Source organism: Plecotus auritus (assembly GCF_963455305.1).
Source record: "Plecotus auritus genome assembly, chromosome: 5".
Lineage (NCBI taxonomy): Eukaryota > Metazoa > Chordata > Mammalia > Chiroptera > Vespertilionidae > Plecotus > Plecotus auritus.
Window position 1 is genome coordinate 176,207,969 of NC_137776.1, and position 26,774 is coordinate 176,234,742.

The 26,774-nt window shown below is 49.5% G+C and overlaps 1 protein-coding gene across 6 annotated transcripts in view; it reads right to left on the reverse strand.

Moving 5' to 3' along the window:
• Positions 1–26,774, reverse strand: part of ZNF618 (zinc finger protein 618) — a 147,951-nt gene that overhangs the window by 11,827 nt on the left and 109,350 nt on the right. For 2 of the 6 annotated variants that reach the window (XM_080667687.1, XM_080667682.1), the window contains exons 4-11: positions 22,799–22,876; positions 22,154–22,192; positions 19,025–19,114; positions 18,119–18,154; positions 17,949–18,026; positions 10,319–10,378; positions 9,696–9,785; positions 1,889–2,128 (exon numbers count right to left, since the gene is read on the reverse strand). In XM_080667687.1, the coding sequence (XP_080523813.1) occupies positions 1,889–2,128; positions 9,696–9,785; positions 10,319–10,378; positions 17,949–18,026; positions 18,119–18,154; positions 19,025–19,114; positions 22,154–22,192; positions 22,799–22,876 (711 nt within the window). The remainder of the gene's footprint in view (positions 1–1,888; positions 2,129–9,695; positions 9,786–10,318; positions 10,379–17,948; positions 18,027–18,118; positions 18,155–19,024; positions 19,115–22,153; positions 22,193–22,798; positions 22,877–26,774) is intronic. The other 4 variants (XM_080667684.1, XM_080667683.1, XM_080667686.1 and 1 more) reach the window with 2 other exon arrangements.

Sequence of the window (26,774 nt, forward strand, 5' to 3'; positions counted from 1 at the left end):
CCTCGTGCGTGCAGGGGAAGGGCGACCCCCTGCGGAGGGTTTCCATGCAGCCTCACCCATTCATCGGCAGAACTTAGGACAACTGAGGCCATCATTCGTTTCCCAGTACTCAGTTCATAATGCAAATTTTGATGAGCTCTCCCTGCCACGGGCACTTCTGGCCACAGACCAATGGGCTGTACGGTGGGTGAGGTCCCAGGCACAGGCCCGCACCTCCACCCAGGAAGAGCTGCCTGTCTCAACACAGTGAAGGCGGTGACCACTTCCAGCTCTGCCGTGCGGGTTCCTGCCCGCAACCTGGTGTCCCCTGCTCTGCCCACCTGCTCTGCCCCCACCCCCAAGTCTTCCAGGTCACAGAGAGGCAGCTAGAAGCAAGTCCCATCGCTTTCGGGATGCTTCTTTGGGGACACGGAGGTCCAAGAGCTGCCACAGACCAAACAGCCCCTTCCAGGCAGCTCCCTGCAGAAACTACAGACGTAGAAACTCCCAGCCATACGTCAAGAATAAAAAGCAAAGGTTTGAAACTCGCGATCCCATTATTTAGTGGAGCCAACATCTACCACCAAAGAGCCCACGAGGACCAGCCTGTTTCTAGAAAAATACAACGGCTATTGGCTTTTCTCAACACAGTACCTCAAAATCCATGACGTTCAAGGTTGATTAAGTACTCACTCTCCTTTTGGGACACCTAAACGTAATCAGCCTATCTTCAAACATTTCTTACGAACACAACCTTGCCCCACAGTAGCCCACGGACCAAAGAATAATGGCAAACACAACTAGTCAACCGCCTGTCCAACCTACTGGGTCACTGAACTCAGACTGATCACTTGTCTATTTAAAGGATGGCTGGGGGCCTCTTGAAAGCAACTGAAAGGTCCATGATCCCAAAAGGACCACATCATCACTCTACCCTACATCACTCTACCCCACGCCCACAGGCAGGCGGCCCAAGGCTCGTTCCATCTGGGTATGAATCAGGGTTCCTGATAACTGGCGCTCAGCACACAATGCGTCTTCTCAGTTTTCCTGGGAGAAATACTGCTGTTCACCCTTCTGGGGTCTGAGCCCCTCTCTGCATGGACTGAGAAAACACTGGAGCTGGCATCCATTGGCTTCCTGCTGGGCCAGGGCCCCTGGAGCAATTTCACGAGTAGAGGGAGGCCAAGAGAACAGAGCTTCCGGCAGGTCAGCCACTCCGCTTCAAGAAATGAGTTCTTAGTCTGGGTTTTCTGAAAGATGGGGGATGCGAACTCATGCCAAGGGGTTTCCAGGCAGGTGACATAAATGGATGAACCGGGCTGGATGTCAAGACAGACAACAGTGTGACCACAATGAGAAATGGCACCTGCCACATGGCTATTGTGTTGGGTAGGCAGGAGGGAGTGGTGGGGACTGTGGAAAACTGGGGAGAGAGCACATGCTCTATGAAAGGAGGCAGCTGTGGCTCAGCCCAAGCCAATTGTTGCACTGCAGGAGAGCGGGCCCGGAACTGCCGGAGCTGACTTGTCAATGTCAGCTAGAAATCAAGTTTCACATAAAACCTCCTGAAGTTCAAATGTTGGCAATGAATTTAAAACAGTTTTTAAAAACACCTTTAGGCCATGTCTTGGGGGGAAATATTCTCTTGTTTAAAAAGAGAAAAGTTTGCAAACTATCTTGTACAACCCCCTGATTTAGGATAAGAAGACTTCGACTCAGAGAGGTTAGTTCCGTGGCTCGCCAAGGTCTCAGGGCCAGTCAGAGGCAGAGCTAGGACCCAGATGCGTCCCACAGAACTATGGGACCCCCACTCTTGCTCTTGCAAGGGAACAATGACCCCGGGCACAGCTGTGGCAGGTGGGGGAGGGGGAATGGAGGAGTGTGGGGTGACACAGGCTGTTGGTACCTGAGGTTGCCTTGTTTGCTGGAGATCCTGAATTTGGAGTGCGGAACGTCTGGGTTTGGGTGGCTGGAGGAGTGCGGTGTAAGAGGGTGGAGCATCGGACCACGGAGGCCGAAGCTTTTTTCCCCGACTGGTTCGTCTGGGTCTTCGCGGCCACGAAGCGTGGAGACGGGGAGACCTCTGGATGTGAACACTCAGAGCCCGTGTCTGGATCGTCCGGTGGCTCCCACCCGGGGGCGGTACCTGAGAGGGTCACGCTCTCAGTCCCCAAGAGCCCTGGGAGCTGGCCGAGTGAATGGCCTCTCGAGCCACAGCCCCCTCCTCCGCCCCCCATGCTCGAGGGTTGACACCTCTTCTCAGTCCACAGAAAGCAAAGACTCTCGCTCCTACCTGGAGCCTGAGAAAAATCTGGGAGTCTAGAACCTTCCCCAGCTTCTCCTCGAGGCAAGCCTATCTCACACATTACCCTCCATTGGCCCCAAGGGTATAGTTAGACAGGGATGCAGAGGCTCAGAGAGGGACAGGCACCACTCCAGGGTCACAGAGCAGTCTGGGATTGAGCCGCGATACATTTCCCAGGCTCCTAACTCATTTAATCCCATAGTTTACACCATCTGTTGACCTTCTCACTTGAAATGCTGTCAAGCTGGAATTCCTATCTGTGCTTTCGCAGAGAAAAGAAGAGTTTTAGATAGACTGGCTGATTGCTCTTCAAAGAAACATAGGAGATTCCTATCTAATAAAGAGGGAATATGCTAATTGACCATCACTCCATCACAAAGATGGCTGCACCCACAGCTGAGGCAAAGTTCCCTTAAGGAGCCTTAACGAGCAATCAGCAGGGACCAGAGGCCCTGCCCTCCCCCACCCCCGTGGGGCTTGACAGGGGACCTGAGGCCACGCCCCCAGCTTGGTGGGGCTTGACGGGGGACCTCAAGGTGCGCTTCCTGTCCTGGTACTGGGCTAGGGGACCTCAGGCTGCTCCCCCCGCCCCAGTGCCAGGCCAGGGGACCTCAGGCCACGCCCCCCACCAGGTGGGGCTTGACAGGGGACTTCAGGCCGTGCCCCCCACCCTGGCACCAGGCCAGGGGACCTCAGACTGCACCCCCCGCCCAGCAGGGCTTTACAGGGGACCTCAGACTGTGCCCCCCACCCCAGCACCGGGCCAGGGGACCTGAGGCTGTGCCCCCCTGCCTGGCTGGACTTGACAGGGGACCTGAGGCTGTGCCCCCCTGCCTGGCTGGACTTGACAGGGGACCTTAGGCTGTGCCCCCCACCCAGCGGGGTTTGACAGGGGACCTCAAGGTGCACTCCCAGTGCTGCGTCGGTGGAACTCAGGCAGCACCCCTGCCCAGCGTGGCTTGATGGGGGACCTGAGGCTGCGCCCCCGCTCCTGGTGCTGGTCCAGGGGACCTGAGGCTGCGCCCCTCCGCCTGGTGGGGCTTGACAGGGGATCTCAGGCCGTGTCCCCCACCTGGCGGGGCTTGATGGAGGACCTCAAGGCACGCGCCCCCCTCCCCCGCCCCCCCCAGTCTGGGCTGGGGGACCTCAGGCCATGCTTCCTGTCCTGGTGCCGGGCCAGGGGACCTGAGGTGATGCCCCCTGCCCGGTAGGGCTTGACAAGGGTGGGATTGGCCGGGTCTGGATCTAGCCCAATTGGGGGGGTGGGGCTGGCCAGGTCTGGTTCTCACGCGATTTTGAGGTGCATGTGGGTGGGCAGGGACTTAACTCTGGGTCACGTGGTGCGCCCCAGACTCTGACAGGAGGAAGGTTTTCATATACATTTTACTAATTTTCTTTCATCTCTGACACTTCTATTATAGAGAAAGGGCAAATAGCAATATTAAATTATTTCCTCTAATTAATCCCCTTTTAATGTGCACGAATTTCGTGCACCAGGTCACTAGTTTACACGTAAAAGAGATATTTAAAAATAAGAGAACACAGTGATCTCTCCTTCCTGTGAAGTTGAAAGTTTAACTGGAGCAAAATATTCAGAGAATATATGGATTTGAAAAAAGTAACCATGCAACTGAGAAGGAGAAGAAACCGGGGCACAGGGGTGGGGGTGGGGGGACTCCCTGAAGGAGAGGGGAGTGGAAGTGAATTTGCAGCAAATGGGCATCGTGGGATCAAAGGCTGGAGGTGGAAATGAGTGGGAGCCGGGATCAACAGGGTCTAATCTGGGAAATCCTCCTTGTGGACTTTAGTGTGAGGAAGAGAACTGGAGACCTTACACTTCTGGCCACGATGGAGCCACTGCTGTAGGACTAGCCGTCCTCCAGATTCAATGTAAAGCTGGACAAAATACGTGAAACAACCGTTTTGAGACCTTGAATAGAAGGAGGCACAGGACTCCTGTGAATCATAAAAGAAGACCTCCCATGAGCCCCGTGACCACTCCTGCGCTCTGCCTGGGGAGACCTTCTGGACCAGAACACAGAGGAGCAGCCCAAAGCAAGCACCCCGTCACCCTGAACTGAGGAGTCGGCGGTCAGAGCTCAGGGCTTCCAAGATGGCTGGAGTTTGAAGGGCAGAATAACAAAGACGGGAGAAAGAAAGAGCCCCTGAAATGTGCAGAAGGAGGACCCCCTGCAAAGCCTGGCAGCCAACAGCGACTGCGGCTGCGAGTGAGTGAGGAGTCAGGGGTGTGCAAGGTTAGAGGATGTTTGAGTTCCCAGTTGCCAGAGAGGAGACCTTGCTGAATACCTTGGGCCTTCAGCTGAGACGCAGAAGAGCCAGGCCTTCGAGGGGTTACGCTAACCCTTATCCAGGAGCGATACATTCCAAGACCTCCGATGAATGCCTGAAACCGCAGGTAGTACTGAATCCTAGAGGTACTGTTTGTTTTTATTTGCTAGGCATACATATTTGTGACAAATTTTAATTTTTTAAATTAGGCATACTAAGAGATTAACAACAAGGACTAATAATAAAATAGAACAGTTATAACAACAGACTGTAATGGAGGTTATGTACATGGCGTTGGGGCCTTTGTTATTTGGAACACAAGCACTGTGTACTGTGACAACCGATCTGATAACTGAGACAGCTACCAAGGGGTGGGTAGTCAGATAGCCTGGATAAGGCAGACAAAGGGATCGCCCCTGTTCCAAGAGGGACGGAGCAGGATGGCATGAGATTTCAGCCTGTTACTCAGAACAGTGTGCAACTTAAAATGTATACATTGTTTATTTCTGGAATTTTCCATTTAACATTTTTACACCACAGTTGACTAAAACTATGGGAAGGGAAACCGCGGATAAGGAGAGGCTACTGTGCTCCAGACCCACCCCAACACAGCTTACAATCGAGCCTTGGAAGCATCAAGCTAATCGGTATTAACGGCCTACCAGAACAGAATTCAACATTTTTCCAAGGAAGATAGCAAAATCCAGACACACAACAACACGGCATCCACAACGGGCAGCACAGAATAAAAAAGGATGCCATCAGGTGGAGCAGGAAAACGTGAATAATACTCAACAGGAAAAAAACAAAAAACAGTCAACAGAAACATACAAAAATGACAGCAACCACAGAATCTGCAGACAAGGACCTTAAAGCAGCTATTATAAATATGCTCCCAAGATTTAAAGGATAACGTGAACATAATGAAGAAAAGAAACGATGTCAAACAGAACCAAGCGGAAATTACAGAGATAAAAAATATGATAGCTGAAATGGAAAATTCACTTAATGGGTATTTCCAATGAAAAAGAGTAAGACACCGTAGAAGAACAGATCAGCAACCTTGAGAACAGGGCACTTGATACAAATAGAAACAGAGAGGGAAAACAAGGCTGAAACACTGACCACAGCTTCAACTCATCTGTAAACATCATAAAAAATGTTTATTTTTTATGTAAAATACATGTAAATAATGTCTCAATAGGAGGCAAAAGAGAAATTTGGGGAAGAAAAGAATTTATGGAAATACTGACTGAAAATTTTCCTTGATGAAAAATATAAACCCACTGATCCAGAAAGCTCAATAAACTCCAAAGAAGATAAAGCCAAAGAATACTATACATCCATAATCAAATTAGTAAAGCCAGTATTATAGAGAAATATTTAAAATAATCCACAGGAAAGAAGATACATTAAGTATAGAATAACAACCAGAATGACCTTTTGACTTCTCATAAAACAAAACGTAAGAAGATAAAATAATGACATTTTTTAACGTGCTAAAAAAATTTCTCAACCCAGAAATTTCATATCCAGAGATGTCCTTCAAAGGGTGAAATAAAAACATCTTCAGTTAAGAAAATCTTTCACCAACAGACCTACAATGTAAGAAATGTTCAAGGAAGTTCTTCAGGGAATAAAGGAAAAGGAAAAATAGAGGAAATTCAGATTTGTATAAAGAAAAAGTACAGAAAATGGTAAATATGTAATAAATATAAAAGGCATTTTCTCTCATTTCTTAATTACTTTAACGAAGGGTTGACTGTTTAAAGCAAAAAGTAACTGTTGGGTTTGTAGCTTATTTAGACTATGTATGATATATATGTTAACACTTATATGATGTAAGAATAGCACAAAGGACAGTAGAGTAGTAAATGGAAGTATACTGTGATAAGGTTCTCACATAACGTATAATGTATTATGATATAAAGTCATGGTAGATTATAATACATTCACAATACATGTTATAAACCACAAAGTAACCACCAAAGGAAAAGTAGTATAGGTGGAAAGCTAACAGGAAATTTTTAAAATTCTTGATTAATATTAAAGAAGGCAAGCCAAAAAAATGAATAATAAAAAGAAATGAAACAAATAGAAATACAACAAGATAAAAAACTTAAATCTAACCATATCAAAATAATATATTAAATATAAATGGGTTAAACACTTCCTTTAAAAGGCAGGGATTGTCAGGCCGGATAAAGTAGTGAGAACCAACTACTAGTATATGTATGCGCTTAAAGTATAAAAACACACATACGTAAAAAGCAAAGGATGAAAAGAGATATACATGCAAACACTAATCCTAAGAAAGCTGTAGTGGCTATATTAATATCAGATAAAGTAGATTTCAGACAATGGGTATTACCAGATATAAAGAAGGGCATTGAACAATTTTAAAAGGGTCAATTCATCATGACATAATGATCCCAAATGTGTACACCTAAAAACAAGTTTCAAAATGTATGCATCAAAACCTGACAGAACTAAAGGGAGAAATAACGTATCTAGAATGAAAGTTGTAGATTTTAACTCTCCTCTCTCGGTATTTGGTAGAACAAGCGTATGTTTTTTAAAAGCCTGGAAAGGTGTAGAGATTTAAACAATATTATCAATCCCTGTAACCTAACTGACACGCCATGCAGGAAATACTCTTTCCAACTCATTCTGTAAGACCACTATTACTCGGATACCCAAATTAGACAAGAACTTTACGTGAAAAGTACACTGCTGGCTGGAATGTAAAATGGCATAATCGCTTTGAAAAACAACTTGGCTGTTTCTTAAAAGTTAAACATACACCTACTACATGATCCAGCCATTCCACTCCCAGATATTGACCCAAGAGAAATGAGGGCATTTGTCCATACAAAGACATGTACAGAAATGTTCACAGCAGCTTTATTTATATTAGCTCTAAACTGGAACAACCCATGTGTCCATCCATAGTGAATAAAAAAAATTGTGGTATCTATACAGTAGGTCCTCAAATAAGGAAATTTTGTTCAATGCCATTTCATTGTAACATTGCTGATATGCTATAGGAACTTAACTCTTTTGTCAATTAGCCCTTGGTAAAACTGGTCTTGTTATACATCATTTCACTTAAAATTACAGAACCTATTGACGACTTACAGTGAGAACTTACTGTATCTAGACAACAGAATATGACTACCCATCAATGAAAAGGAATGAAGTACGGATACATGCAAACACGAAGAATCTTAAAACAATTATGGTGAGTGAAAGAAGCCAGACACCCCTATACAGACAATAAAAGAGTAAGATTCCATATACGCAATATTCTGGAAAATGCAAAGTAATCGATAGTGATAGGAAGCAGATCAGTGCTTGCCTGTGAAGGGGGAAGTGGTGATCAAGGAATTCTAAAAGGGCAGAAGGAAACTTTTGGGAGTGACAGATATGTTCATAATCGCTTTCCAAGGTTCAAAGCCAAGCTCCACCTCTTGCTAACCCCATGACTGTATTCAGCTTATTCCAGAAATTTGGGAGAACAGAAGCAGCAGTGAAGGTGCTCTCCAAAGGCTGAAACCGTGGTTGCAGGCTGGCCTTGCAACTAACGTCTAAGTGCATTCTGGGTAGCATCCTCTCCAGGAACCAGGCAGCAGGACAGATGTCCACACACAGCTGCCAGTCCGGCCCATGGAAAGAGGGATCCTCAGAGGGCCCAGGCCATGGAGTTCAAGCCCAGCCACAGTGCTGATGACTCAGCACCAGCACCACTAGCCAAATGGATGGGTCGTGCCCACCAAGCGGAAACTGTATCCTCCCCCTCCAACCAGGACCAGAACATGTGGTGGGAAATGGATGGCCCATACATCCCTAGCCTCACTGGCAGGACGGGTTCCTCTAGTTGGGCCACCTGGTCTTCCTGTATGAGGGTTTGGAGATGCCTAGAATTCAGACCTCTGGGCTGGAAAGATCTCAAGGGCTTCTACAGAAGGGAAACCTGAGCCCAGAGAAGGGAAGTGACAGGCACAGGTCCAAGGCTGAGAAGGCCAAGAATCCTCACCCAGTTATGGATCTCAGGATGGGAGCTCTCGCCCATGGGAGAACCTGCACCTCTGCTGCTCTGCCCAGCAGGGAGGACTTCCTGGGGAAGCTGCCTATACTGTCCTCTAAGTTCTGGACACCTTCCTGCCCACCTGAATGCCTTTGGGGAGCCACGTGCCTGTGCTGCTATTTTCAGGTCTTTAAAAGGGTCATGGGCCTCCCAGACCTTACGCAGCTTAAACCCCTGCTGACCTTGCATAACCTCTCCCTGTCTCTGGACCTCTGACTCCCCATTTAGAGATTGTGGAGTGGGATCTGCACAGCTCTGTCCTAAGAAACAAAATCGGGGGTGCATCCGCTCCTAAAAAACCTGCCCTGGGAAGTTGGTTAAGCCCCGCCTCCATCTGGATTTTGGTTGAGGACTGAAGGCTTCCAGCTCATATACTAGGGATGGAAGGGTGATGGAGCCCGCTCCAACATCCAGAAGAGGCATTGGGGAATCGGCAGCATCAGGAGAACGGAAGGCTGCTACATCCCTGTGGGAAGAGCCCTGAGAACCATTTCCCTTCTGGACGGAAAGATTGGAGGCCAGACACAGGACGGGGCCTGCCCCAGGTCACATGCAAGCCTATGAATCCACGGGGATTAACACCCAGGGCTCTGAGTCCTGGCTTAGCATCCCAGCTTCGCGCCCTTTCCACCAACAAGGACCAAGAGGAGCTGTCCTGTCCAGTTGGCCATCTCTTGCCTGGGTTAGGCTCTGCGTGGGTTCAGACTGGGGCTGCACCACGTGGTGTTGGCGTTGGGGCTGGGGATTCAGGAACATTATTTGGAGGTGCTTAGAGGAGATGGGGACAGAGCCACTGAAGGACGTGGATGAATGGTGCCCACCCTCTGAATCCACTGTTGGAAGACTTGGGCTTTCCTGGCTTCACAGTAGGGCCTTCCCGGCTATTCAAGTAAGGTGGCCCCAGATCACACCTGGACACCTAGAGACTGGCCCAGAGCAAGTTCACCTTTAGTTTCACCCTCCCCTAGTAACACCCCAGAGCCTGGCACTACAGCTTGGCCCACCCCTCCCCCAACAACAAAAGGTACTCACTGATGGGGGCGTGTAAGGCCACGTGCTCCTGGTAGGGTGTGTAGTACTTGTACTGCTTTCCGCAGAATTCACAGGTGTAATTGCCGGTTTCTGTCCAAGAAGGAGATAAAAGTGTGGGAACAGGCGCCTGGTTCCCATCCAGAAGCAGCAGCGTGCTCCCTCCCCCCAAACTCCTCCTCATTCGGGGACAACAGACTAGAATTGGGAGCCTGCTTGAGTCGACTACCATCTAAGTTCAAATCCCAGCTCTGCCATTTGGAGCTGTGTGACCTTGGGCAAATCTCTTAACCTCTCTGTGCCTCAGTTTTCCTATCTGTAAAACGGGGGTAATAATAGGACCACCTTATAGGATTGCTGTGAGGATTAAATTTCTATGTCAAGTGCTTAGAACAGTACCTGGCACACTCTGTTCTCCCTCATCGCTACACCCTCAGGCCCCAGTGCTCTGGAAACGTGTGGTGACCCAAGCTGACCTCCAGTGCCAATCTCTTTACCAGCCCCTTTGCAATGGCCACACTGGGGTCCCCTCATCTCCAGGACCTTTCCCTGCCCCCAAGCACCCCATGCCCCCCAGCAGAAGAGGTCACTTCTTCCTCTCAGGTCCCACCAGACTTTATTTTTACCTCTCTTTTGGGTCTGCCTAACTTCTTTCTTCTTAAAAATTTCTGATGTAATATTGTTCACTGGGGGAAAATTATAAAATATTGATAAATACAAAATTTTTTAAAAAAATAATAGAAATTTCAATCATCTGTAATCCCCAAAACAAAGAGTAGCAGCTACCCCTCGGGTAGAACGTGCACCTTGCAACCTGCCCCAGACCCTGCCCCTCACTCCCCTTACACTGACATCATCTGTCTGGCTGCTGCGGGCCTTGAATGGGCGGCCCCGATCTATATCCTCTTTGTAACCTGGTGCATTCGATCGACAATACTTTGTGGACATCTTGCTTAATCAATAAACTTCGATCCCTACTGCACTTATTGGCTGCATGGTTACCACTGGATGTTAGAATTCGCTGCGCTGGTCTCCTACATCAGGGGACATTCAGAATGTCTCCCAAAATTTTCCCTTATATATATATAAAAGTAATGCTATGATCCACATCCTTGTAATTTTTGCACATGTGCTCATTATTTTTGCACATCATTGCAAAATAAAAGATTATTGTGCATAATCTTTGCACATTATTTCCACAGGATAAACGAAGGGTATGCATTTTTAAGGCTTTTGATAACCAAAGCACCAACTACCTATCAAAAGGTTGGGCCAATTTGTATTTCAATCAGAAAGATGGGAAGATGACTGTTTCCATACATGGTAGCAAGCATTAGATATTATCTTCTTAAGTTGTGACTGATAGGGGAAACCATAATGCACTGCTGATTTTCTTTTCCACCTCTTTGAGTTGCAAGGAAATTTACTATTTTTCATGTTTAACTGCAGTTCTTCTTTCATGACTTTTCTGTGTTTACCACCAATATTTCTATAGGTATACTTACCTTCTTTAAATCGCTAAGACTCCGTAGATTAGAATACCAACATTTTGTTCTTTATATTAGTTACAAGTATTTTTGCTCAAATTGGCTTCTTACTCTGTTTGTGGGATTTCTGTCTCAATATAGAAACTTTAAAATTTGCTTATAGTTAAATGATTTTTGTAACTGAGTCATGAACACTGGAAAAGATCTATTTGCTATTTGCAGGATTCAAAGTTGTTAGGTCACCTGTATCCCTATGTAATCTTATTTGTCTACCTGTTCTGCCAAAGACTCACTGTAAGAAATCCTCCCATTTCATGGTATTTCTACATTTATTTTGTATATCCTATCTAATAAAAGGGTGGTATGCAAATTAACCATCACTCCGTCACAAAAGATGGAGGCGTCCATAGCCACAAGATGACAGTGCCCAGTCCCCTCAGCCCCGCCAGAATCCCCTAGTCCTGGAGGGGGTGGCCGCTGAGAGTGGGCAGCGTGAGTGGCCTGGCGGAATGCTTGCTTCGTCACCACGATGAGGCAGGCATTCCGCCCCGGCCATGGAGGGCCTCTGGGCAGCGCGCATGCATGAAGTGTCCCGCCCCAGCCGTGGAGAGCCTCTGGGCCGCAGAGAGCAGAGAACCATGGGGAGTGGGCCTAAGCCGTCAGGGCTCCCAGATTGGAGAGGGCTCCTAGATTGGAGAGGGTGCAGGTCAGGCTGAGGGACCCACCCCCCGAGCATGAATTTCGTGCACCAAGCCTCCAGTTTAGAATAATGTTGTTTGATGCACAAAGGCTCAGGGATCCAAACCTTCACTGCAAACTGTGCCCTTTGTGAAGATTGCCCTGTTTTGTAGTGCAGTCCTTCTCAAAGTGAGGTCCCTGGGCCAGCAGCAGCAGCAGCACCACCTGGGAATCTGTTGCAAATTCTCAGGACTTAACCAAGATAGACTGAAAGAAGAATTCTAGGGATGGGATCCAGCAACCCATGTTTTAATAGACCCCTTAGAAAATTCTAATGCTCGGGAACGTTTAAGAACCACATTTTATTAGTTTGCCTGGCATTAATGTTATTAATTCTTGGTAATTACTTCATCAGATTCTCCTTTCTACATGTTTGCATGTGCCTAGAGACATCTCCCTGAATTTCCTTGGGGTTTCATTCATTAAACAGATACTGTGCCAAATGCTGGCACAAAAATGTTGAGCAAAAAGTCATGGTTCCTGCCTTCAAGGAGCTTACAGTCTGGAAAAGGAGACAGAAAAATCAAATGATCATGCAAATTTATAACTGCAACCATGGCAGTGGGTGCTCTTAAAGGAGACATTCACAGTGCTATGAAAATTCTAATTGGGAAATCAATTTAGTTAAGGAAGCAGCAAAGAGGTTCCTGAGAAAGAGAAAAGATAATGAATTAACTAGGCATGTCTCTAATAAGGCATTAATAATTGGATTATTTTAAATTAACCTGAGAACCTTTGTCTTTTAATAAAGGAGATCATGCCATTTGCTTTGATGGCTATATCTGACTTGGTTTCACTTGTTTTATGATTATCTTTTTTTCCTTTGCTCCACCCTTCTGGTTTGTTCAACTTCATCAAACAAAATTTTAGTTGTTTGATGCATGGACTCTTTTCTTTTCATTCCCATTATCCTCCAATATTCAATTATTTCCCAATATTCTCTATTGTTTTAGACAGTGTATAAGATATATTTCTCTAAATGTTATAATCAAGCAGGAAATGATATTTTCATATCTATTGCCATTGAGAAGGGAGTTTAACTCAGTGCTCCTCAAACTTGAACATGTATAATAATCATCTAGAGAGATTGTTACAACACAGATTACCGGGCCCCACCCAGAGGTTCTGATTCCACAGGCCTGGCGTGGGACCTACAAATTTCTGTTTGTAGTAAGCTTCTAGGAGATGCTGCTACTCGGGGGACCACACTAGGAGTAGGACTGGTTTAACCGACCTTTATTGTATCCCTCACTATTCCTGCCTTCTTGTGTTTTTAAACTAATTTTTAATATTTTAGAATAATCCTTGTCTTTTGCATTAATTTTTACAATCAGAATTGCAACATTATACATATATTATATATATATATTTTAAATTCATTTCAGAGAGGAAGGGAGAGAGAGATAGAAACATCAATGATGAGAGAGAATCATTGATTGGTTGCCTCTTGCACACCCCACACTGGGGATGGAGCCCACAACCTGGGCATGTGCCCTGGCTGGGAATTGAACCATAACCTCCTGGTTCATAGGTTGACACTCAACCACTGAGCCACGCAGCCAGGTGCAACATTTTAAGCTTACTTCTAGTTTATCTGGCTTTATTGGTAATATTCAATACTGTGAATTATTTCCTCATATTGGAGCCCTTAAGTGTGCTCTACTCCTTAGAGCAGTGGTTCTCAACCTTTCTAATGCCGCGACCCTTTAATACAGTTCCTCATGTTGTGGTGACCCCCAACCATAAAATTACTTTCGTTGCTACTTCATAACTGTAATTTTGCTACTGTTAATACAGGTTGAGAACCGCTAGCAGGGTTGCCTAAGACTGAGACATGTCCATTTTGGATCCATTTGTATATAACTTGCTTTTTTTATTTTTAGATGGCCGTATAATTTTTCTTTTTATATGTATAGTTTTGACAATTCACTAAGATCTATTTAGTTAGGGATCTCTTTATACTGACTCTACCTGACATAAGACGAGCCCTTAAACCTACATACACAGGCCTTCCTTCAGCTGAGCAAATTTTTCTTCTATTATATCTTTATAATATTGCTTCTGTCCCACTGGTACAATATCATCAATGATCTGGAACTGGTTCCCCATTCTCCATATTTATCATGTTTTCCTCTTATTATCTCACCGGTTCAAATCTGTCCTTCACATCATTAATTCCATTTCTATAGATTGACTCTGCTCTTTAGTACCTGCAATGGAAGTCTTAGTTCTGTTTATATTTTCAGCTTCTCTGCAATCCTTCCTCACCTCACACTTCTCTCTTTGCCCTTTCATCTTATCCTGTTGCTTTTTCACCATACAACTCCGGGCTCCTTTTTCACAGGGTTCATGCTATGAACTATACTGTGTCTTCCACAAATTCAGATGTTCACACCCTACCTCCCAATGTGATGGTATTTGGCCAAAAGTAATCTCAACAGAACCCAACCATGCTGGCACTCTGATCTCAGTCCTCCAGCCTGTAGAACTGTGAGAAAATAAATTTCTGTTGTTTAAGCTACGCGTTCTTAAAGCAGCCCAAGACAGGGCATATCCTATCTAATAAAAGAGTAATATGCAAATTGACCATCACTCCAACACACAAGATGGCTGCCCCCATGTGGTCAAAGATCTTGCCCCCATGTGGACACAAGATGGCCGCCACAAGATGGCCAGCAGGGGAGGGCAGTTGGGAGGGACCAGGCCTGCAAGGGAGGGCAGTTGGGGGCGATCAAGCCTGCAGGGGAAGGCAGTTAGGGGTGACCAGGCTGGCAGAGGAGGGAAGTTGGGGGCAACCAGGCCTGCAGGGAAGGGCAGTTACGGGTGACCAGGCCTGCAGGGGAGGCAGTTAGGGGCAAACAGGCTGGCAGGGGAGCAGTTAGGCATCAATCAGGCTGGCAGGGGAGTGGTTAGGGGGTGATCAGGCTAAGGCAGGCAAGTGAGCAGTTGGGAGCCAGCAGTCCTGGATTGTGAGAGGGATGTCCGACTGCCCGTTTAGGCCCAATCCTACCGGGGTCCCAGGGGTCCCAGATTGGAGAGGGTGCAGGCTGGGCTGAGGGACAACACCCCACCCCCCATGCACGAATTTCATGCACCGGGCCTCTAGTTTTTCTTATAATCAACTGTGGCTGCCAGGCAGAATTTTCATCTAGATTTTGCAGTAGATCATTTTCGGAGGTATGCTCTTCCCCTGAGTCTCCTAAATGATCTTTTCCTTGTGATGTGGAATTTCATGGTTCCCCATGGTTTTATTTGTTTGTTTGTTTATTTATTTTCCAAGTTAGTCTCCCTTATCCACATATAAGAATCAAATAACCTAAAAACAAATCCAGACTTACTCTGTTTCCGCTGGCACAAATGAGCTGCTCTGAATCTTCTCATTATCATGGTAGACCATTACCATGGCAAAAATTCTCAGATCTGGAGCTGGAGAGCAAGCTGACACACAGGACCCCTTAGTCCAGCTCCCTCACCTAGCAGGACGCCTCTGCTCTGCCATGGCTTTGGCTTCCTCTTCAAGTACCTAACTCTCTAATTTGCTCAGCTGATGTGGATGTGGAAGGCATACTTCCCAGCATGCACTGCTGCCAGGTTTCTTCCTCTCCCCCGACCTACAACCGCTACCTGTGGCAAACTAGCCCCTTCACAGCGTGCCATGCTGCTACTGGCTCCTCTTATTCTACGCCTCATCGGTTTTAGGGTTCTGTGGCATTGGCCTGCTTGTAAGAAGTGTCAGGAGCCCAAGCAGCAACAGTCTTAATTCACAAGGCAGCTCCTGGGTGGTAACAAGGGACAGCATCACACTATTCTGGCAACCTCACTTCCACAGGGCCAAGCTGGGAGCAGCGGGGCGGAGCGGGGAGGGGGGAGGGGAGGGACGGACACGACAAACTCAGTTCAGTTTTCTCAATGCAATTCCATACTCCCTCTGCATCATCTGTGACAATTCCTCCCAGGTCCTAGCACTTGTTGCTGTAAGGCTTAGTCACTGATGTATAGAACAAGTTGCATCTTGTTCTGCACCTTCCGGGTAATAGGGACCACTTATTTAATGCTTCCATGTAAGTGTCAAGGACTAATCCCTTTATAAATATAATCTGAGCTAATCTCCATGACAATCCAGAGAGGGGAGTTTTATTGTCATCACTGCATTTTAGAATTAAGGAAATGGTGGATTAGAGAGATTACGGTATTTGCAGGATGTCACAGGGTGATTAGGTGTAGAGCTGGGATTCATACTTGGGATGGCTCTTAAGCTCTCTCTCAGCTACCCTTCGGCAGCACTGCTCACGTGTGACGCTCTGAGTATGAGCCAGGTGCTGGCTAGACACTTGACCCATTCATCCTGCAGAACAGATCGCCGTTCTTGTCCCAATTTACAGAGGAGTCAAAGGAGACTCAGAGGGGGTAAGCAGCTAGTACACTGGTGATGCCAGCATTCAAACCGGGGCCTGTTGGATTCCAAAGCCAGTTTTCATAATTATAATGCTAGACAGACATGGAAGGGTAGTGCTATGCCGCGACTCCCTGTCCTGTATCTGTCCTGGAACATGTCTGAGTCACATCTGGATCTCCCACAATCTACCTTCTGGCAGTGTTTGTGTTGAGATTTTCATTATTTTATCTTCAAGATTATTTTAATGTCACTGTTTACTGAATGTTTACTATGCATATGACAAGCACAGTGCTAACCACTTTACAGATATTATCACATCTGCAGTTTCCTGAGAGTTTAAGAGCAAAAACCAAGCAGGGAATTATCCCCTATGAGGAAGGAGGAAGAAAAGGCATCCAGGGGCCCAGCAATGCCTCCCAAGGGCCTGGGACCAAGCAGCTTCACCGTGACAGTTCCCTCGATTCCCTTCCTCAGATTTCCACATCCTTTCATTCTATGTCTGTGTATCTTTTCGCAAGCTGCCTTCGTCCTTAGCGTGATGAGGCAAGAGTCCACGAAGGTCTTCCTTGCCGGTAGTAAGACAGGCACAGGAAGTAAATGTAAATTTTTGAAGGGCTGGACCAGTCTCACTTGTGAGACCCTCCCACCACCACCAGTCCACTCTCCACGCAGCCAAAACGGTCTTCCTAAAATGCAAATTGAATTAAGTCCCTTCCCCATTTAGTACACTTTCCCGGCTCAGCTCATTCCCCTCAGGATTAGGTCTTTAGGTCTAAATAACTTTGTCCGGTATGCGAGCCGCTCCAAGACCTGAATTCAGAATCGACTGGCTTTTCAATTCCCAGAAAAGTGCTGCTCTCCTGCCTTTGAGGGGGATGCAGGGGCTCATTCCCCACCCTGGTCCCCACTCAGAAGCCTCACGGATCCCCAAGGCTGGTCAGGCACCCCTGGCACCCCCAGCTGCCCGTGCTTCTAGGTATGCTGTAACTATTCCTTACTGACCTGCGGGCTCCCTCCCGTGTTCCCCACAGGGAGGGCCACATCTGTCTTGCTCGCTCACTGCTGCGTCCCCACAACACTCAATACAGGTGTGCCGAAAACCGGCAGCTCACGTGCGTGGCTCCTGCCTCGGGGGTTTCTAAGACAAGGACAGATTGTCTGCATATGGCTCCCCTGGACAGCTCCACTGGCTGATAAACCCCTTCAGGTGACAATAACAAGTTATTTTCCGAGCACCTATTATGTACCAGGCACTGTGCTAATAGGTGATTGATAGCCACGATCTCATTTAATCCCCCAACAAACCTGTGGGGAAATGTCACCCTCATGCCACAGGTGAGGAGCCGAGGCTCAGGACGGCTAACAGACTGCCAGGGCACCAACCAGCTGCTGCCTTCACTGCTCTGACCTTGACCCTGTGCTGTCCTGCTTCTCAAAAGCTAAATCTCAACACTGACTGGCCCATTTGACAGGTGGGCAAAGTGAGGTGCAAGAAGGCCAGTGGCTCGCTAGCCAGGCGTTACTGCCGGATGAGCAATGCCACCTCCTCCCAGCAGCGGAACCCACCTTGCCACCCTCGGCCAGCCCCCGCCTGTCTCCCCACCCAGCCCCCGCCCCGAGGAGAGGCCCGCATACTTGGCCCGATTTTCTGGAATGGTTCCGGGGGTTCCTCCTTCACCTCTTCAGCGGCCACGACGCCCTGGTCGAAGGGGTCTGCGGGAGAACATACGGCCCTTAGTGCCCTGGTCACCAGGCCTCGGGAGCCTAGCAGGGACCAGGGAGGTGGCCAGCCACCAAGTACTTACCTGCCCGATTCTCGGGGGCCCCTTCCACACTAAACACTGCGCCGGGGCAGGAGGCAGCAGCCGCGGGAGGAAAAAAGCAAACAGGAGCCCTGTTAGTCCCCACCCACAGCTGCCTCTGCCCGCTGCTCCCAGCCCGCTCCCAGCCCGTCCAGGTGCACTTGCCCTTTCGGGCTGGGGGCGCGGCCCTGGCCAGTGTTCAGGCCCAGAAAACCAGCGGCCACAGGAGGGTGCATCCCAACCAGGACACAGCCTGTGTCTCCTGCCTCTCCCTCCCACGGCAGGGCCTAGCACCCATTTGCGGGCCAGGGCAGGAGAAAAAGAGAGAGAGAACGGGAGGAGACGAAAAAGGAGGTGAGAAGAAGGATGAGCCAGTAGGTGGGAAGCCGGGCTGTCACAGGGTCTTGGGTCTGGGGGTGTGCTGCTCCAGAGGGAGCCCCCAAGATCCTCCCAGATGCAAGACCCTATTTCTAGGATTCTTCTGTTTCCAAAAACAAATTACTTAAATTTATTGATCTAATTCCTAACTCTATAATCTAAGACACTAAAATGCCATCATTCATTTTTAAAAACTGGTTTAATTTCACCAGAGCATGTGAATACTCAATATAAAATTGTATAATAAATTGATATAAAATTGTGGGTATTCAACTGCTTTTGATCTACAAAGCTGGCAATTTCATTTGGGTTCCCCTACTCCGAAGTATATATGGAGTGTGATGGGGACCTTTCCTCCCCAGGATCCTCAGGGGTTGGGCACGTCCCTCATGGGCTGGCTGCTGCATGACCTTCCTCTGGGTAGGTGGGGGGCGGGGAGGGCTGAAGGGAGGAGTGGGGGGCAGAGACGCGGCCCTGAGTCAGGGGTCTCTCTATGGGACTCACTCCCCAGGAGTGAGGGGCCTGGCTCACCATCCACTGCGTGCAGGTCTCGGTGCTCTTGGAAGCAGCTGTAGTACTTGTACTTCTTGCCGCAGATGTCGCACGTGTACCTGAAATTGTCTGTGAGGGATGGAAAGACAACACGTGGTCACCAGGGCTTCAGTCACATGGGGTGGAGTTTTGGGGGCCAGCTCATCTGCCTCAGGAACCAAAGAAAGGACTAGCTCAGACTGGCCCCAACTGGTGATTCCACAGAGAATCAGTTCTGGGGTGTCAGGGGTCCTCTACACAGGGAGACTGGGAAACCCTGAGGTGACTTTCAAACCAACCCCCAATCCCACCTCCTGTGAGCTGAGCTCCTAAGGGCCGAGTCATAACCGGCCCCACCTCCTTCCGTATCCACTAGTCCTTGCATCTGAGGGTTACTAAGTCCTCACAGGGAAACTGAGGCTCAGAGGGACCTGCCCCAAGCCCCACAGCTAAGCGGGCCCGTGGCAGGCAGCTTGAGATGGCTCCCAATGACCCTGGCCTCCTGGTGTTCATGTCCTGTGAGTTTCCTTCCCCTGGAGCCTGGCAGGACCCAGCGACTTGCTTCTAACGAAGAGAACACAGTGAAGTGACGGAACCTCTCTGAGATCAGCCAGAGGACGTGACCCGTCCGGCGCACCATCTCGCTCTCGTTAGCAGATGTGCTGTGAGCTGCCCCATAGAGACCAGGGGGCGGCCTCCAGTGAGCAGCCGGTGGGCTACTGAGGCCCTCAGTCCAAGAGCCTGGGCAGGACCAGTCCTGCTAACAGCCACAGAGTGGGTGTGCAAGGGAAATGCATGTGGAGCTAACCTTTGATTTTCTTCGTTGAGAGATGGGTAAGTGGGTGGATGCCTCTGTGTGTGACTGTACAATTTTTCTAACCAACAAATGAAAGATGCCCGGACTAAAGGCGTGGAACCCGGTCTCTACGCCCACCTCCACCCCCAGCAAGGTATGACTTCTCTCTGGGACTCGGGAGCCTCATCTGCAGGACGGGAAGGCTATTCTGCCGGGCTCCCGTGACGAGGCCGGCGTGTGAGGAAGCCAGACTTTCTGAGCAGACACTGCTGGCCTGGGTCAGGGTAGGGGTGCAGCAATGGAAATAAAATAAAGCACACTGGCCATGGGGAGGAAGGGAAACGTGAGGGAAGGACTGAAAACAGCTCCGGCTACAGAGTCCTTAACAACCTGCGGCGACAGCAGAAGCCAGGCGGAACACAGCCTATCCTTGAGGGGCTGCCGGGGAGGCCAGGGGCCGGAATAGCCGAGGGAGGACAGGTAACCGGGGAAGTTCTTTAAATGGGTGGCTGACCACAGGCAGAGCATGGGAGATGGAGGGGAAGGGAGCTATTGAGGGAGAAGGGGGGCGGGGGGCAGGCTGGGGTGAGGCGGGGCTGGGGAGGAGGGCCAGGCCTCCTCCCAGCCCTGGGCCCTCTGGCAGGTGCTGGCCAACCTGAGCCTCAGATTCTCCTCCAATAAAAGGAAGAGTAGCCTCAGGCCTGCCTGCCTATCACGGGTAAGAATCAAAGAGAGAGCTCGGAGGGGAAGTGCCTCAGGGGGCGTGTTCTTAGGACCCAGGGCTTTAGCCCCAGGCACCCGTTTTGGATTTTTCTTGGGGGTGTGTTTATATTTTAAGAAGCTTTTGATGATGGTCTAACAAATACATAGACAGAACAGGAGTTCCTATCTGAGCTGCATGCAGGGATGAGCAGTTGTGACAGAGACGTCTGGTGGCCTGCAAAGTCTAAAAGGTTTACTACGGCTGAAACCGGTTTGGCTCAGTGGATAGAGCATCAGCCTGTGGACTGAAAGGTCCCAGGTTCGATTCCGGTCAAGGGCATGTACCTTGGTTGCGGGCATGTCCCCAGTGGGGGGTGTGCAGGAGGCAGCTGATCTATGATTCTCTCTCATCGATGTTTCTAACTCTCTATCCCTCTCCCTTCCTCTCTGTAAAAAATCAATAAAATATATTAAACAAAAAATAAAAATGAAATGTTTACTACGTGGTGCCCTACAAAAAGTGGGGTACAAATCCTAAGTGTGCAGCTTGTTCAGTTCCCATAAACCCAAAACACCTGTGTGACCAGCGCCCAGCTCAAATGTCACCCCCAGAAGCCCGTCCTAAAAGTGACCAGGACGCTGACTCTTCCATCATGAACTCGCATCCCCAGTTTTTGCACTTCCTGTAGGCAGACCTAAGGAGGGACTCTTGCCCCGGCTTCCTCTGTGAATACTGTCTGTGGGTAATGCACGCTGCTGTGTGTAAGTCTCTACCTCCGCTTCGCAATGCTGTGCTGCAGTCCTTGGCGGGAACACCGTGACTCCATTTTTCCCTTCACCCTACTGGGCGCTCACTCGGGAGATCTCCAGTTTGGAGCTGTTGCTCACAGTGCTGCTAAGAGCACCCCAGTTCCCATCTCAGGGTGGACATGCGCACACATTTTTGCTGGGGATACACCTGGGGTGAAGCCGCTGGGCTCCGAGGCTCGGGGCTGTTGGGTAGGCACAGTTGCATCCCAGTCCACAGCCTTCTGGCTGCTGTCACCAGGCCCGTGGGTTTAGATGTGGAGGGAGGGCAGGTAGGGCCTGTGAGCAGCAAAGCAGAACACTGTCCCCAGAAGTCAAGGCCCTGCACAGCCCGGGCTTGGGACACCGCACCCCAGTGGCTGGTGCCCACGGGTGCTCATGAGATAACTCTCCGAACAGGAGCTCCCACACATCAGCTATGGAGCCCCAGACCCCGGAGCGGGAGCCACGGAACAGAGGCAACTGCCCCCGCTGGGCCCTCTTGGAAGTGCCTGGGCGTACCTGCCAGCAGAGGGCCCTGGGAAGTGTTACAGCAAGAACATGTCCAAGGCTCAAGGTTTCTCCGGGCTGTTTGGCCAGAGATCCCTTTCCTGACAGAACCCCGGTTATGTCTGGGAACACACTCTGGGAAAGGCCGTTCTGAGGTACATCCCATTTCCTAAGGACCCACGGGCCCCAAAGCCTGGGCCATAAAAAATGTGTTTCCCAGAAGCCACATGGGACCTCCTGGTAATGGGGGCTTGGGGGGGGATAAGACCATCTCCGCCCACCCCTGGGTCTCTCGCCGCCGCCCCAGAAGCCCACAAGGAGGGAACAATACTCACTGCCTTGGGAGGCTCCCTCCCCTGAGGTGGCTTCAGTGTCTGTAAGAGAAAAGGCAGAGGGAGGGGGAGGGGGAGAGAGGATGAATGAGAAGGAGGTGAGTACACTGGACCAATGGCAGGGCTGGTGAACACACTACAACATGCCAGGGGCACCCTCTCCAATGTAGAATGCAGGGAACTGAGCCTCTCCTTTCTCCCCCACCCATCAGTCAAGGCCCTGACCCAGCCTTCTCTCCCTGTCTGCCAGGCTCAGGGAGTGTCAGGCATCAGCCCTCTGTCCTCTCAGCTTCAGTGTCCTCATCTTCAGAATGGAGAGGGCCACCCCGCCCCCACTCCAGGGCCGTAGTGGGGAGCACCCGAGATGACACTGAGCAGCACTGAAGCATTCTGGGAGAAATCAGGCCTGTGAGGAGCAGGCAGGAGGAGGCGCTGGTGTCAGAAGTCTGGTGGCATGTCCTGCTGCCCCCCCAGCCCCCCACCCCAAGTAAAGGAAGCTCCTCCTCTCCTCCTGAGGTCTCCCTCCTATCCTACTGCAGAAAGAGCAAGACGCCTGGGGCTCGCAGGGCCTCTGTGGTCACCCAGGAGGGGCCCAGGTGGAAAACCAGGCAGGGGACCCCTGGCTCTGCCTAGGGGCACACCACTCACCTCGGTGTGCGCGTACGTGGGTCTGGAAACAGTTGTAATACTTGTACTTCTTGCCACAGATTCCACACTCATAGGACCCTGGAAAACAGGCAAGAACGGGGCCGCTCAGCCGGCACCCAATACAGGCAGCCAGGAGGCCCCAGTGCCTGCGGGGGTGCCTCCGGGGACTGCTGGCTCTGCTCAAGGGGCAGGGCTCATCCATTGGTTGTCTTGTCCCCAGTAAGCGAAGAGGCAGCAGGGCCCAGAGAGACATCCCGAGGCCATGGAGGGAGAAGTGCTGATCACCAGGGCAGAGGTCTCCTGAGGACGAGAACATGGGGAGTAACCCTCAGCGCCATCATTTGCACCCAGCCAGCTCTAGAGAAGCTCAGACACGTCTTGGGGCACACACAATGCAGCAGGCAGAACTCCAGAGAGGAGAAGGAGAAAAGAAAAACACCAGTGGGGGCAGAGAGCATGGCCCCTCACAACGGGCAGGCCTGTATTTAGCTCAGAGCATCAAGGCGGCCGCTGCTTGCGGATCAAATGCTGAGGAGGAGCCAGCCGCTGGGTTCTAGGATGCCACAGGAGCTGGCCCAGGGCGGGCCGGGGGACAGGGGACCTGGAGAGGTAAGCCATGGACGTGTGGGTTTCCAGAGGGTCCCTGGGGCTTGGCCTCAGACCAAATGTCCTCTGAACCAGGGTCTTCTGAGTAGAGTGCAAGTCCCCTGGGGATATGGGAGCACAGGCCGTTTCAAACACTTCCAAATGTCCTTTTCCTAAAAGCAACATGACAGAGCAGTGGCAGCAGGCAGGGGGCCCTCTCCGCTACTTCTCCTTCCTCCTCTCCTCTCACCTTCACCTTCACCTTCTCCCACATTACGGGCAAGACCATACTTTTTTTAAAAAAAATATGTTTTTATTAACTTCAGAGAAGAAGGAACAGATAGAAACATCAATGATGAGAGAGAATCATCGATAGGTTGCCTCACGCACACCCCTCACTTGGGATGGAGCCTGCAACCCAGGCATGTACCCTGACTGACCGGGAATTGAACCATGACCTCCTGGTTCACAGGTCGATGCTCAAGCACTGAGCCACACCAGCTGGGTGACATGACAACTCTGTCATCCACCCGATCCCACCATGTGTGTCCTCCATGGGCGGTTACCATCCCTGGGCTCCCAGCAAAGGCGAGATCTGAAACATCGGGTATCGGACTTAGGAAGTGGGTCTAGTGACGGGGAACAATTCCTCTTGTCATTCCAGTGCTTTCCAAGTCTTAGCTCTCAACAAGACTGAAGCTCTAATGGAGTTGTCAGTGCAGAGACCATTAAAAATAATGTCTGATGAGATGCCCAAATGTCATTTTGGACAGACACCTCGGAGCTAAAGAACCAAGTGACGCTGCTAATACAAACCGCCACCCCTCCCGGCCTCCTGATTTATGTGACCAAGCTTTCTAAGCACTCGCACTTATGAGAACCGAAACAGGGGAATTAAGTTAATGCTGAACCCTGTCTCATTCAACATATAAGAAATATTAATTCACAGAAACATGAACCAATTGAAACAGAAAGCCCATCCCTTTTATGAAAAGGTGTGTTTTCAATAACATTTTACTTGCACATTTACGATCGCTCTAAATTTGTTTTTGGCAAATTGTATGCTGATAACAACTCGATCTGAGGGGGGAAAAATGTTTTAAAATATAGAGCTTTACGATCCCAACATATTTTTTAGAAATTTCAATTTCAATTTACATACATCTTGTTGTGGGAGATGAGTGTGAAACAGTGATCAATAAAAGACTCTCAAGCATAAAAAATATATTACATTAGGGTAAAATCCTGTGAGGGAAGTGGACTGGAAATATGAGTTCAAGGAGAAAAAAGGAAAGATATAAAATTTCTGACTGTTAAAGATGGGCCTGTTCATAGGTTTCATAAATGGATGACAGCAGATATGGGTAGCAGTGGGGTGTGGGTTATCTTGGCTACATTTAAAAGAGTGGTTCACAGTTTTATTTCCAATGCCACATTTTTACACGATATGCCAGAAACTATACCCTTTGTGCTTACGTAAACGTTGGATTAGAATGTTAGATGTCAACACAAAAATGTGAAAGAGAATATCGTTTCTCAAAATTCTTGTAGGAGATACTGAACAAAAAAAGTGTGAAGCCATAGGTCCTTTAGATTCTTATCATTCCAGCGGTAACCCCAGATGTGTCAGGCTTCGGCTAATCCCACTGGTATCTGTTTTGCATTTTTGCGCCCCCCCCCCTTTTTAATAAGAGATTATTTGAGTTTATTTGAGCTACCTGATGACATACCGAGAAGCAAGATCTCAAATGTTCCCCTGTCCCCCTTAAAAAACACATTCATGGCTATTACTTCACTCTGTCCCAGTGAATCTACCGGCAGATTCTATTACAGTCACTGATCAACCAAGACAGCATGGCTCAGAGAGGGTGAGGGGTCTGTCCAAGGCCCCATAGCAGGGCAGACACTGAGTCTCTTGGCTTAGAGCCTTAGGGCCTTTTCCAATGGGGACCCTCCAACTGGGATCCCCTTCCGACCTTGGACATCCCAATGAAGAGTCTTCAGCAGAGACAAGATGCACCTGGGAGGGTGGCCAAACCCCTCCTTTCTGGGTGGCTCAGCAAAGAGCTGAGTGTTGGTTCTGGCAAGCTCAGGCGCCAAGCCCTGCCAACAGCCTATTGAAACAGGAAACTATCAGCTGGCACTTTGAAGCAGGCCCTGGCACCTTGGCTGCTGGGTTTGTCATAGACTGAACCCACGTGGCCTTGTCTGAATGGCTGTCTGCTTTTCTGCTGCTCCTTCCAGAGCTGAGGCCCCTTCCTCCTCCTCCTCCTCTTCCCCTTCCTCCCCCTCCCCCTCCTCCTGCCCCTCTTCCCCAGGCAGCCCTCCACTCCTTGGTGCTCACAGCTCACTGCCTAGAAACATCCTTGCAGGAGCCATTTTCCCAGGTGATCCCTGACTCCCCCTCTTGCACCCCTACAGTGACCCTCTCTGCTGACCCATCTCCAGGGAACTCGCCCCCTCACAGGTCTATATCCGGTTATAGTTCCCATAATCACAAAGTCCTTCCTTTTACTGAGTTGAAATCACCTCCTGGTAACTACCTCACATTGGCTGGGGCTGCTTGGAATGTGTCCGCTCCATCCCCTTCCACCAAAATACTTACAGATTCTATCAACTCCCCGGCCCACAGCCCCCCTCCCCATACAAACAGCCCTTAGCTCTGCCATGAGGCTCCTCCCTACACTGAGTTAGTTAACTCTCTGGAAATAATCTGTTGGCCCACACCCCTCCGCCGAGGAAGAGCCCAGCTGGGTCACTTGCACGAGGGAAGCCCTGGACCACCCACCAGGTCTCCAGGCACCTGGGGCTCTCCCTGGGCTCCTTCACATGTGACCTCTCTGGATGAAGGACCAATAGCCTCACAGCACAGAGAAGAGCACCTACTGCTCGATAGACATTCTGACCACCACGATGGGACCTGGGCATGCTTCTCTCTCTGAGCCAGAAAATGGGCTGGAGGTCCTGATCGCTGTAAACCCAGCTTGCTTTGTCCTCACCATCTAAGACAAGGATGGCAAGCGGTTTTCTACCTCAGATTTTCCAACTCTGGCCGACTGGCCGTGACTTCTCAGCATACTGTGTTAACAAGGATTCGGAGGTGCACCGCTGGGACAGTATGCAGTAGTGATCAACTAGCGATGCCACGGACGTGGAACTGGGGAGTAGCGTGGTCGCCCCTTGTTTATTAGCACTCCTCACAGAGGAGCTCCCGAAACCTCACGTGTGGTCCTGCCATTCCTCAGGGCTGCTGTGCAGATTTCTGCCTGTGGTTCATCAGGAGGGAACAGGCAGTTGTCAGCTCACTTCCGGTTTTACCCAACAAAGTTGTCACCGTCAGTATTATCCCAGCTCTTCTCGCTAAATAAGGAAGCTCAAGGTCTTGCCCCTA